General features: G+C 44.4%; 1 protein-coding gene across 1 annotated transcript in view; it reads right to left on the reverse strand.

Annotated features, from left to right (window-relative positions):
* Positions 1-304: 304 nt before the first annotated feature.
* Positions 305-13,859, reverse strand: part of LOC133358049 (heat shock factor-binding protein 1-like) — a 36,506-nt gene continuing 22,951 nt past the window's right edge. The window contains exons 2-4 of the mRNA XM_061576316.1: positions 6,437-6,503; positions 2,634-2,729; positions 305-655 (exon numbers count right to left, since the gene is read on the reverse strand). Coding sequence (XP_061432300.1) covers positions 639-655; positions 2,634-2,729; positions 6,437-6,503 — 180 coding nt within the window. The 3' untranslated portion in view covers positions 305-638. The remainder of the gene's footprint in view (positions 656-2,633; positions 2,730-6,436; positions 6,504-13,859) is intronic.

Here is a 13,859-nt window from a genome sequence, read left to right on the forward strand (position 1 = left end):
AACGCCTTAAATATGTAGACCGCAGAGCTGCTGGATTTTCCCACTTGGTTGCGATTCCTCCACGCGCCCCTCGAGTTGCTCGCTCTCTCTCTCGAGCGCTCCCTTCGAGAGCGAGCGGCTGCGTGACAGCGGCGCATCATAAGACGTGGGGGGGAAGGCGGGCGCTTGGCGACATCAGAAGCCTCCCCATTGGTCGAAGTTGCGCGAGGAGTGGGAGGGGTTCATGCCTTCACAAGGCACAACGTAGTAGGTGTGGCCGTCACGTGTAAAACAGACCCGAGTTTAATCGATCACAGACAAAGTGTTCGATTGTAATTTCTTGTTTTACTCAATTGAGTTTAACACGTAGTCGGCTTTCGCGACCAATACCATCCAAAAATAGAGGTTTTGTGGGTTAAACCCACCGCCACCCGACACAGCCAATTAGTAAGGTTTGTCACGTAAACAGAACGTGCCAATTCATGACTAGTACAGCAACACCGGTGTGTTGGAGAGCAAAGCCACAACATTTTAAAACGTTGTGTATTATGGATTACTCAAATTAATCGACGTAAATCTACTAATCATCGCAGCTGTAAGGTCAGACTACTCATGTATTGCGCAGCGATCTACGTTGTCTCTTCTCGTGTCCAGGAGCCTCAGCGAAGCGGCCACTCTGCAAAATCAGAAAGGAAAAAAACATGACTTAAAGCTTTTGTGAGGGCAGGAATTTATATTCTTTGGGTCTTTCAGTAAAGTCACATAGATAGGTTCACCTACGTAGGTTGAACCTATCTACGTGACTTTACCGAAAGACCCAAAGAATAGAAGGGCATGGTCAAAAGGTCTCACGTTGTGCGTGGGAATGATGAACATTCCAACGCTTGGTCAAGGCTTCGTGGGCGATGGACCCCTCGGTAAATAAAGCTCTTTATCAATCCACTACTGGATGGAGGACTCCCTGCGCCACAGTTGGTCATGGGGGCTCTTTGACCGTACTTCGCCAAGCTGGTCCGTGCGAGTTTGCGAAGGTGGTGGGATGGGGTGGTGGGGGTGATAGAGGATTGGTTCCAATATCGCTTCACAACAGATGTTAGCCGTGGCCAAGGATTTAACTCAGGTCGTGAGGTTCAAGGCAAAGTGTGCTAATGGCTGCACCACCACCCCACCCCTGATGGTAAAACTATCAGTGCACTGGACTTGCGATCCAGAGGTCGACGGCTCGATTCCACCTCCGGGTGCGGCAGTTGCGAAGATGAGTGTCTCAAGTACCCCTCCCACCACCCTCCATCTCTGTCCACCGATCGGTATAAATAGGTACACTAGTTAAGTCCATCTATTGCGGCGGGGTAGAGTGTGGGTACTCTTACAAGCAGTGCCGGATTATCCTAGGAGCAAAAGTATCAATACTAGGGCCCCGCACTTTCAAGGGCCCCACGCCAAATGCTTTCAAGCTCTCAATTCCGCACTATGAGACCCTCCTTTACCAGTGGCAAAATATAGTAATAGGTTTTTACCCTTTCAACTGGTACAAAAACTGACACCTTTATATAAGGCATCATGTTTGCAATAACCACAACACAAGCAGCCAAAATGCAAACAAAAAGAAACAACTCTGATGATGATAATGATATGCACTGTCGTTGAAGTTGATTGGTCCACACCCAAGACAGCGTTTCTTAGAGCCTAGTCTCCATTGGTGTTGGACCAGATGACGCCAAAAGGCGTACAACTCAAAAGACAGCACACTATCAGAGTATTGAGAGCTCGGGGAAGCATTTACACTATGAGACCTCCTTTACCAGTGGCATTTTGACTGCTTGTGTTGTGATTATTGCAAACATGATGCCTTATCTAAAGGTGTTAGTTTTTGTACCAGTTGAAAGGGTAAAAACCTAATACTATATTTTGCCACTGGTAAAGGAGGTCTCAGTGTAAATGCTTACCCCGAGCTCTCAATACTCTGATAGTGCGCTGTCTTTGAGTTGTACGCCTTTTGGCGTCATCTGGTTCAACACCAATGGAGACTAGGCTCTAAGAAAATATGTCTTGGGTGTGGACCAATCAACTTCAAGGACAGTGCATATCATTATCATCATCAAAGTTGTTTCTTTTTGTGTGCATTTTGACTGCTTGTGTTGTGGTTATTGCAAACATGATGCCTTATATAAAGGTGTCAGTTTTTGTACCAGTTGAAAGGGTAAAAACCTATTACTACTCTCAATTCCGGTTCTGTGATTCTGCACTTGCTCTATTACTATAGAATTATACTGCCTTCAACTGTAATGAACGATGACTGGGTGTTTAAGGTTAGCGATTTGTAGTATTATCTGGCTGTATAGAAAATGAAAAAATAAAATGTTTTTTTTTATATTTACGTTTTTTTTATTTAGGGCCCCTTTATAAGATATGCTACAGGCCCCGCACTAGCTTCATCCGGCACTGCTTCCAAGGACGTCTGGGCAGCGTAGAGTAGGCCAAATATCTTATGAACGGCAGGGGGGGGGGGGGGGGGCTCCCTTGAGGTCCCTCTAGTAGAGGTCCCTCTCTCTGGAGGGTGCTTGCGAGCGACCAATTGCAGGGCCGCACCACTGTCACCGACCGCTCATCGCGGCCGCCACTCCGGCGGCAACACTGGGGCCAACGAATCTTACCGCGGCGGTGTGATTCGAACTCCTCCAGCCTCGTCCGGGTCATCAGATCCGACACTTGCCTCTCCAGGTCATCGACGTGCCCGCTCATCCCATCGAGTTGGCACCGGGGTTAAGGGATACGACGCGGCGGGCGCAAAAGAAGTTCACGAACGAACAAGCGCAATGCTCTCAATTCCATACGCCTCTCGCAGGACATTGGCGAGATGGTTTAACATCTGCGCCTCACAGCAAGAAGCACCTCGGTTTGATTCCCGACTCGGGTGCCTACCGCCTGTGTGGCAGCAGGCGTGTGTGGCGGCAGGCATGTGTGCCGTCATAGGCGCTACTCGCTCAAACCACATGCCCCAAAAGTCTGTTGAGGCCATATGGGGGATCTTTGTCTTGTCTTTGTGTGCAAGTGTGAGTATGTGGGGGGAATAGTGGTGTACGGTTAGCACGCTGCGCTACAAACCCGGTGACCCGAGTTCGATTCTCGCTCACGGCTAACACTGGTGACGATTATATGAACCGGCCCTGGGCCTACCCGAGGTCGACTCAGCCTCATACGAGAACCTGGTAGGCTGTGTAAACATCGCCACTGGGGAGACAAAGGCGGTCGGGCGTGATGCTGGACACCCCCCCCCCCCCACGTATGCCACAGGTCCACTGACTGAGATGACTGAGATGACTGAGATGACTGGCTGATGCACCACCTATGCCCCCTACTGTGCGCCAACTTGCTGTGCTTTAGCCACTCGGCGCTCCGCTCGTTGTTGTGAGCGTCACTCCTCCGCCCTCTGTTGTTGTTGGAGGGCGACTGCCTCCAACTGCCCAATAGCGTCCTTCACGAGCCTCCTCCACTGAGGCCGATCTTGACACCGCTGGTATGAGTCATCGGCAAGTCCACTCAGCTCCACGTCCTCTTGTACCACATCACTCCATCTCTTCTCTAGCCCGTGCTGCAAAAGCTGTTTAGGCATGCGGAGGCTGGGCATGTGGGCTACATGACCCAGCCAACGCAGCCTTGCCTGCCGGAAGAGCTCACCGATGGGACTTTACCCAGATCTTTCAAGGATTTGTGAGCTCCTCACATAATCCAGCCTAGTTAAGCCCAGGATGGATCGTAGGCAGGCCAGCCTAAATGTTTCTAACCGGCGAAGATGATCCATTAGGGGGGTCCATGTTTCGCACAAACACACACCAACCACACACATACAACATACACCAGGGGTCCTCAAACTTTTTAAACAGGGGGCCAGTTCACTGTCCCTCAGACCGTTGGAGGGCCGGACTATAGTTAAAAAAAAACTATGAACAAATTCCTATGCACACTGCATATATCTTATTTTGAAGTGAAGAAACAAAACGGGAACATATACAATATTTAAAATGAAGAACAAGTAAAGTTAAATCAACAAACTTGCCAGTATTTCAATGGGAACTATGGGCCTGCTTTTGGCTAATGAGATGGTCAATGTCCGGTTCCATATTTGTCACTGCTAGTCGTAACAAGTGATGCAAGTGTGCATCCGTTAGTCTAGATCTGGTTGGAGATTTCAAATGTTTCATTCTGGAAAAAGTCTGTTCACAGACATAAGTGCTGTCAAAGATGGTTGCCATTTTGAGTGCATGGTTCCTGAGATGATGATATGTCTCAGAGGGGAGAGATGCATAGAAATTATGAAGGCTGCTTGACTTGAATGCGTCTTTCAGAGAGTCACAATTCTGCAGTTCAGCCAGTTCCATTTGGTAAATTGTATTCACATTTTCAATGTCAATAGAAAATGGTTTACGGAAAAGCTGTACGTCCTGTTCATGGAGATGAAGCTCTTTAAATCAAAATTGGAACTCCTTTTGCAATTTTTCCAGTGAATCCACACATGTTTTGTTTGGGAATGCAACCAATGGTTTTTCCACTAACAGATTTTGAGTTGTGGGGAGATGGCAGAAGTTTTCCTCCTTCACTTGTTTGATGAGGAGGCCTAATTTTACTTCAAATGCTTTGACATGTGATTGCATATCACAGATGAGCTTCCCCTTTCCTTGAAGTTGCACATTGAAACTGTTGAGTAGCTCTTTTACATCTGTCAGAAAGGCAAGGTGCCATTTCCATTCTGCATCATTGAGCTCTGGTACGTCTTTGTTTTTTTAAAGCAGAAAAGCTGTAATCTGTGGAAGTAAGTCATAGAAACGTTTCAAAACTCTCCCTCGACTCAGCCAACGGACTTCTGTGTGATACAGAACATCTTCATAGTCAACATTTAGCTCAGACAGAAATTCCTGAAATTGTCTGTGGTTTAGTGCATGAGCTCTAATGAAGTTAACACAAGATACCACAAATTTCATAACAGAGTCCCACTTCAGTGATTTACTACACAGCGCTTGTTGGTGGATGAGGCAGTGTATGGCTATTGGATGAGAATGGTTATGTTTGTCCATCTCTTGGTTAATGCGAGCAATTACTCCTTTCTTAGACCCCATCATGCTAGGAGCACCATCAGTTGTCACACTGGCTAGTTTAGCCCAGTTCAGCTTCAAACCATTCACAGTTTGGCAAACCTTTTCATAGATATCCTCTCCTGTAGTTGTTCCTTTGATGCTTTGCAGTGCAGCAAGCTCTTCTGTGACTTCGAAATAGTCATTCGTCCCACGAATAAAAATTAGAAGTTGTGCAGAATCACGAACATCATTGCTTTTGTCGAGTGCCAAGGAAAAATAGGAAAGTTTTTTTGTGGAGTTTTGCAAATGCTGATGCAAATTGTCTCCCATTTCTTCAATCCTCCGTGTAATTGTAGGTCCTGAAAGACTCACTGTACTAAATAAATCGGCCTTCTCTGGACACATCTCTTTGGCAACAGAAAGAAGGCATTCTTTAACAAATTCTCCCTCCACGAATGGTCTGCCAGTGCACGCTATTAGCTTGGCAACTTGAAAACTTGCTCGCAGTGATGAAATATTTAGCTGCTTCTGCTTCACAAAAGTATTTTCCTGAGTTGTTAATGTATTTTTCAGTTTTAATACTTTATCTTTTCTCACTTCTCCGACCAAACAATCATATTTATCTTTATGTTGAGTTTTATAGTGTCGACGTAAATTGTATTCTTTGAACACAGACACTATATTCTGGCATATCAGACACACAGCTCTTTCCTTGTACTGCATGAAAAAGTAATCATAAGTCCACTGTTCTTTGAATATCCTACACTCCGAGTCAATTTTTCTCTTTCTTGACATCATTGTTTCCTAGGTAGTCAAAATTGCTATTAGTAAAATACCAATATATATACAGCGCTACAAAAACAATATACCAGCAATAACTTTGCCCACACAGAGACATACAGACTGCACTGCCCATCAATGCAGTCTGATTGGGGGGAACTCCGCCCCCTCTCCCTCTTCCACCAATAACCGTCCTTCTCATGTAAAAAAAAAGTAACAGACAGGCAGCGGCGGCAAAAACACCCGGCGGGCCGGATAAATGTCCTCGGCGGGCCGCATGTGGCCCGCGGGCCGTAGTTTGAGGACCCCTGACATACACAAACGCCAACCAACCACGCGCACACCCCCATATTAACCGCACAAAAATCACACATACCATTACATTGCTCCTATTAGGGCAGTCGTAATGACGAAGGCGCTGAGTATTGAACGTGCACAGCTGCCAAGGCAAGTATCACTAAACAATGCAATACCAAGAACAACAATAACAACAGATACGTACCAATACGTAGACCCCACGGACACAGACCGCTAATCACGCACAAAGCACGCACTGGACAGACACACACACACGCGAACCACACTTATGCAACTTGCTCGGATATTTCTTCCGATAACTTGGTCAGAGAGACCCTGGAGTTTGTCCTGGATCTGTTGGAAGATGTTCTCGACCTGCGCGGATGAAAATAAGAAAAAAAAGCCTCATTAGCAATCACCATTATCATTGTTGTCAGCAGCAATCAATCACCATCATCATCAGCAATCACCATCATCATCAGCAATCACCATCATTAGCAATCACCATCATCAGCAATCACCATCATTGGTAATTACCATCATTAACAATCACCATCATTCGTAATTACCATCATCAGCAATCACCATCGTCAGCAATCACCATCATCAACAATCACCATCATTCGTAATTACCATCATTAGCAATCACCATCATCAACAATCACCATCATTAACAATCACTATCGTCAGCAATCACCATCATCAGCAATCCCCATCACAAACAATCGCCATCATTGGTAATTACCATTAACAAACTCCATCCTTCGCAATTACCATCAGTAATTATCATCATCATCATCAGCAATCACCATCATCATCAGTAATCACCATCATCAGTAATCACCATCATCATCAGCAATCGGCATTATCAGCAATCACCATTGTCACGTGATGGGTCTTTATAGGATGAACGTTGAGATTTATAAGGGCGCGGGCCTGACCAATAAAGGTGTAAGGACGAGCCACCCTCACGCACCACGCAAACACGACGTCTCCGCTCTCACGACAACACGCACCAATCGCACGCGCGGGAATACGTGGGACAGGGGTCTGGGGTCAAAGGGCAGTGACGTCACCCAGACCAAGGCGTGCCAGACGGGAATGTGTATTGCAGATGTGTTAAAGGGCGCTGTGCGACGGGGTTGGTTGTGGAACGAGTGTTGCTGTGCATTGGTGAATTAAAGAAGTGCTTCAAACCATTCTCGACTCATCATCAAATGTATGAATTGGTCTGTAATAAGGTAGGGCACTGATAAGGGGTTGACAGCTATGTAGTAGTGCAGTGTATAGTAGTGTAGTGTATAGTAGTGTAGAGTATAGTGTATAGTATAGTGGTGTATAGTAGTGTAGTGTATAGTAGTGTAGTGTAAAGTGTAGTGTATAGTGTAGAGTAGAGTATAGTAGTGTATAATAGTGTCGTGTATAGTAGTGTAGTGTATAGTAATGTAGTGTATAGTAGTGTGGAGTCTCTAAGCTTCGAGCATACAGACACTGAGGCAGACTGGACTGCTCTCAAGACAGTGCTGCATTCTACAGCGCTTGAATCACGAAAGTTCTAAAATTAAGATTGAACCACTTCTACGGGGAAGTTTTGAGCTTATCCTTTTTTTTTTCTCTCTCTTCTCTCTGCCTGTGTCTTCTCTTTGGAATGTTCACACTTAAATTCTAACTTAGCAATCTTTGAAATACGTAATCAACCAGGTTATGCGTTAATTGTGTGTTGACCGACCCTCTGTGTTGTATTACATTACATTTCGATATTTTACTTGGTTATTGAATTTTAGTTTGTCCTTCTCCTGATTTTCAGACTTGCTTGCCGTGTCATCGCACTTGCAGAACCTTGTTTTTTGACCACTCATTGATATGCAAATGTTTTCTCTAACCCCCTCCCTCTCTCTGCCTCCTCCCCCCTCTGTCTATTTAAGGCCACCCCACAGAGATGATCACCCCTCTCTGTTACCTGTGTTGCTCCCTCTATGTATCTTGGTGATATCTGTCTGCTAATATGTCTGTCTATAGTTTTTTGGTTAGATTTTATGTCGCTATTTCATTATACCTGATGATGATTGCTTGTGTTGCAATCGAAACGTCGTATGCTATTATTTAATTTAATTTATAATTTTATCTTTAGACGTGACTTAACCGAAAGAACCATATAATAATTCCTGCAGTCACGAAAATTCTAAAATTAAGATTGAACCACTTCTACGGGGAAGTTTTGAGCTTATCCTTTTTTTCTCTCTCTCTTCTCTCTGCCTGTGTCTTCTCTTTGGAATGTTCACACTTAAATTCTAACTTAGCAATCTTTGAAATACGTAATCAACCAGGCTATGCGTTAATTGTGTGTTGACCGACCCTCTGTGTTGTATTACATTACATTTCGATATTTTACTTGGTTATTGAATTTTAGTTTGTCCTCCTGATTTTCAGACTTGCTTGCCGTGTCATCGCACTTGCAGAACCTTGTTTTTTGACCACTCATTGATATGCAAATGTTTTCTCTAACCCCCTCCCTCTCTCTGCCTCCTCCCCCCTCTGTCTATTTAAGGCCACCCCACAGAGATGATCACCCCTCTCTGTTACCTGTGTTGCTCCCTCTATGCATCTTGGTGATATCTGTCTGCTAATATGTCTGTCTATAGTTTTCTGGTTAGATTTTATGTCGCTATTTCATTATACCTGATGATGATTGCTTGTGTTGCAATCGAAACGTCGTATGCTATTATTTAATTTAATTTATTATTTTATCTTTAGACGTGACTTAACCGAAAGAACCAAATAATAATTCCTGCAGTCACGAAAGTTCTAAAATTAAGATTAAATTCGCAGGATTGTTCAGCAGAGACTCAGAGTCATGCAAGACATCTGGCTGTGCGCAAAAGCTGAGGAGATTCAATCCTACACTGACAGTAACAACACCAAGTGCCTCTATGATGCACTGAAGCATGGCTATGATCCGCAACGCTCAGGAACTTCACCTCTCCTGAATGCAGATGGAACAACACTCCTCACAGAGAAGGACAAAATACTTGCAAGGTGGGCCGAACACTACAGCGCAGTCCTCAACCGGCCATCATGCATAAATGAGGAGGCAATTGCGAGACTGCCTCAAGTTGAAATAAACCAGTCCCTTGCTGTTCTACCATCCACTGAGGAAACCAGCAAAGCCATAACACTCCTCTCATCAGGCAAAGCTCCAGGGTCCGATACCATTCCAGCAGAAATCTACAAGGCTGGAGGGCCTCGCTTAGTCGAGAAACTGACCGACCTCTTCCAGTCTCTGTGGAAATTAGAAGCCGTTCCCAAGGAGTTCAAGGATACCACTATAATCAATCTATATAAGAGGAAAGGCAATCGGCAGGACTGCGACAACCATAAAGGCATATCTATACTATCAATCGCTGGCAAAATCTTGGCAAGAATCCTTCTGAACCGCCTAATTGTCCACCTAGACCAGGGTCTGCTACCTGAGAGTCAGAGTGGTTTCAGAAAAGACCGCGGAACCACTGACATGGTATTTACTGCCCGGCAGTTACAGGTGAAATGCCAAGAACAAAATGTTGATCTATATATGGCTTTCGTTGATCTAACAAAAGCATTCGACACAGTCAGCCGGGAGGGCCTATGGAAAATCATGGCCAAGTATGGGTGTCCAGACAAGTTCATTGGCATCGTGCGCAATCTCCATGATGGCATGATGGCCAGCGTCAGAGACCAGCAAGAACTGATCCGTTCCCAATCACAAACGGGGTGAAGCAAGGCTGCGTTTTAGCGCCAACGCTCTTCAGCATGGTGTTTTCTGCCATGCTGCAAGACTCACTCCAGAACCACAACACTGGGATTAACTTCATCTACTGTTTTGACGGTGGGTTATTCAATCTGCGGAGGATGCAAGCCAAAACTAGAGTGGAGGAAGTCACTGTTCGAGAACTTGTGTTTGCTGATGACGGTGCTCTGGCTGCTGGCTCAAATAAAGATCTACAGTATGGATCACTTCTCCTCAGCTTGTAACAACTTCGGCCTAACAATCAGCACAAAGAAGACTGAAGTCCTATACCAACCTGCTCCTGGGAAACCCTACACTGAGCCAACCATCTTTGTGAATGGGCAAAAGCTTTCAGCCGTTGACAAGTTTATTTACCTTGGTAGTACACTGTCTCGTGCTGTGAACATAGATGATTAAGTTAACATCAGGATTGTCAAGGCCAGTGCAGCCTTTGGACGTCTACATGACTCGGTATGGGAAAGGACTGGCATCAAGCAGGAGACAAAACTGAAGGTCTACCGGCCTGTTGTCTTACCAACTCTTCTGTATGGGTGCAAAGCATGGACAGTTTACCAGCGCCATGCCAAGAAATTGAATCATCTCCACTTGAGCTGTCTGAGGAAACTGCTGAGGATGAAGTGGCAAGACAGAATCCCTGACACGGAAGTCCTCAGCAAGGCAAATATCCCCATCATCTACACTTTGCTTGCGAAGGAACAGCTTAGATGGACTGGCCACGTGACCAGAATGCCCTATACGAGACTTCCAAAACAAGTCTTCTTTGGTGAGCTGAAGAATGGCAGGTGAGCACAAGGTGGCCCCAAAAAGCGCTACAAGGACACCCTTAAAGCTTCCTTGAAGAGCTTTGGATTCGACCTGAAAAGCTGGGAATCCCTAGCACAGGACTGACCTGCCTGGAGAAGAAAAGTACAGGACGGTGCAGTCCTCTGTGAGAGTAGGAGAAGCTCCTGTGCTATCTTGAAGAGGCAGCAGCGCAAATCTACCAAGGAAGGACTTGTGGCTGCACCTCAGAGCTTTACATCCTCCCTGACCTGTCCAGTGTGCCAGAGAATTCCGGGCTCGGATTGGCCTGTTCAGCCATCTGCGCACTCATCAAAACCCAACAAAATGACAAACGTGCCATGGTCATCATCAACTTTGATGGACGAACAAGAAGAAGAAGTGTATAGTAGTGTAGTGTAAAGTGTAGTGTATAGTGTAGAGCAGACATGGGCAAAGTACAGCCCATTGGGCTTTTTAATCCAGACCGCCGAACTTGTCCAAATATTATTATTAAATAAAATTTTACCTTCCTCCTGTAATGCCCCCATTTCCCCAATAGATGGTGCACTTTCACCGGGAGTGTGGTGTACAGTAGAACATCTGGTCACGACCATAATTCGTTCCATAACTTTGGTCGCAACCGGTTTGGTCGTGACTCGAACCTAATTTCCCCATTGGATTGTATGTAAATACGATTAATACAATCCAGGCTCTTACGAACTGTATATAAATATAGTTTTTTTAAGATTATTAAGCACAAAAATAGTTAATTATCCCATAGAATTCAGTGTAATAGTATACTAAATGTAAAAACATTGCATAACACTGAGAAACCCTTGAACAACAGAGAAAACTAACATTGCCGCATCAACGTTTAGAATCGTTCAACAAGATGATTGTTTCGTTTGCTACATCAGTCGGTCGATTCTGAGAGAGAGAGAATATTCGTATGAGCAATTCATGTTTCTATTGAAAGTAAGTTAACAGTAATATTTGGGTATAGTATTGTTTTTGGAAGCATTCACCGTAATATCATATGAACGTTTACTCCACCGCATCATCGTATGAATGATGCGAGAAAGCGATTAACGGGTTCTTATGTTAGCGATTACGTACTCGGCGCTTTCGCTCTCTAAATTACGGCTTGAATGAGAGGGAGGGATATGACTATACTCACAAAATTAATATCTTACTAGGAATTTTATATAACAAAAGTTATATACATAACTGTTACGCTTTGTGTAATTCAACAAAACAAACAAAACTTAACTCCGAGTTCTCTCCGAATTTCACGCGTCCGTTCTAGACCCCACAGTTTTTTTAAAGAATTTTAAGCACAGAAAACATAATTAAAGTTTGAAAAATCATTAATTATACAAAATTTTCAATAATTTCCTTCTTCACTTCGATTAAAATTTTCTTTAAAACCTTCTCACCAACATTACCACTCATCACTTTCTCCGAAGGCAAGTTTGCAAAAGAATGCATGGTACAGACAGCAGACATCTTCTGTCCGGAGATCAAAAGCAAATTTGAAAAAGTCAGTTTATCACGCAGGACTGTGACTCGCCGTGTGGAACTGATTGATAAAAATATAGCCAGTCAATTAAACAAAAAGTCTGATTCCTTTGAATTATATTCACTAGCACTTGATGAAAGTATGGACGTAAAAGACATTGCTCAGCTCCTCATTTTTATCCGAGGCATTGACGACAGTTTTGCGATAACAGAGGAGTTTTTGACCATGGAGTCCCTGAAAGGAACAACGCGGGGAGAGGACTTGTATAACCAGGTATCTGCTGTCATCGAAAGAATGACGCTACCTTGGAGTAAACTTGTCAATGTCACAACGGATGGATCGCCAAATTTAACTGGAAAAAATGTTGGGCTGCTGAAAAGAATCCAGGATAAAGTGAAAGAGGAAAACCCTGTCCAGGATCTAATTTTCCTTCACTGCATCATCCATCAGGAATCCCTGTGTAAGTCTGTATTGCAGCTTAATCATGTCGTGAATCCAGTCGTAAAACTTGTGAACTTTATACGAGCAAGGGGACTTCAGCACCGTCAGTTTATTACGTTCCTGGAGGAAACTGATGCGGATCATCAGGACTTGCTGTACCACTCTCGTGTCCGCTGGTTAAGTTTGGGGAAAGAGTTACGAGTGTGAGAGCTGAAAGAGGACATCATCACATTTTTGGAGTTGATGGGGAAATCTGACGAATTCCCTGAGCTAAGCGACAAGAACTGGCTTAGTGACTTTGCGTTTGCTGTGGACATATTTTCACACATGAATGAGCTGAATGTGAAACTGCAGGGGAAAGATCAGTTTGTTCACGACATGTACAAACATGTGAAAGCCTTCAAATCCAAGCTTACTTTGCTCTCCGGACAAATTGCGAACAAATCTTTTGCTCATTTCCCCACACTTGCCATGCAGGAAGAGGCATCGCGAAATGCAAAAAAATACCTCAAATCACTTTAGGACCTGCACGGAGAATTCTGCCGTAGGTTCTCTGATTTCGAAAACATTGAACAGTCACTTCAGCTGGTGTCCCTGTCCCCTGTCACAAGACCCTGAAACAGCACCACAGGAGCTGCAGTTGGAACTGATAGATCTTCAGTCTGACTCCGTCCTAAAGGAGAAGTTAAACTGAATGACTTTTACTCTATGAGATCTCTTTTACCAGTGGCAAAATATAGTAGTAGGTTTTTACCCTTTTAAACTGGTACTTCACTTAACAGAGCCACGTTTCCAAACCTCCGGAGGACTGCACAGAAGATACTGACTTTGTTTGGTTCGACTTATGTGTGTGAGCAGACAATCAGCGTCATGAACGCCAACAAAGCCCGTCACAGATCAAAGTTAACGGATCAGCACCTAAGATCTATCCTGAGAATTGCCACAACCAAAATAACTCCAGAATTGGATGCACTGCCAAAATGGGAGATCAACAACACTATTCCCACTGAAACTGATGACGTGTTGCTGCAGCGAGGTTGGAGCCAAATCTCCGACACACAGCCTGCGTGGCTGCTCTAACCTGTTAATGTAGATAATAAAGAAGTTCAAGTGAGGTAATTGGTTTGGCGCAGGCCTCAGATGTTTTCATGATGTTTGATCAGTCACGTTACATGTTTTTGTATTGTTCATGTTCGTGCAATTTGTTAAATTGCCTTGCAAT

The sequence above is a fragment of the Lethenteron reissneri genome, chromosome 60, assembly GCF_015708825.2.
Source record: "Lethenteron reissneri isolate LAM-NWPU_2019-01 chromosome 60, ASM1570882v1, whole genome shotgun sequence".
NCBI lineage: Eukaryota > Metazoa > Chordata > Hyperoartia > Petromyzontiformes > Petromyzontidae > Lethenteron > Lethenteron reissneri.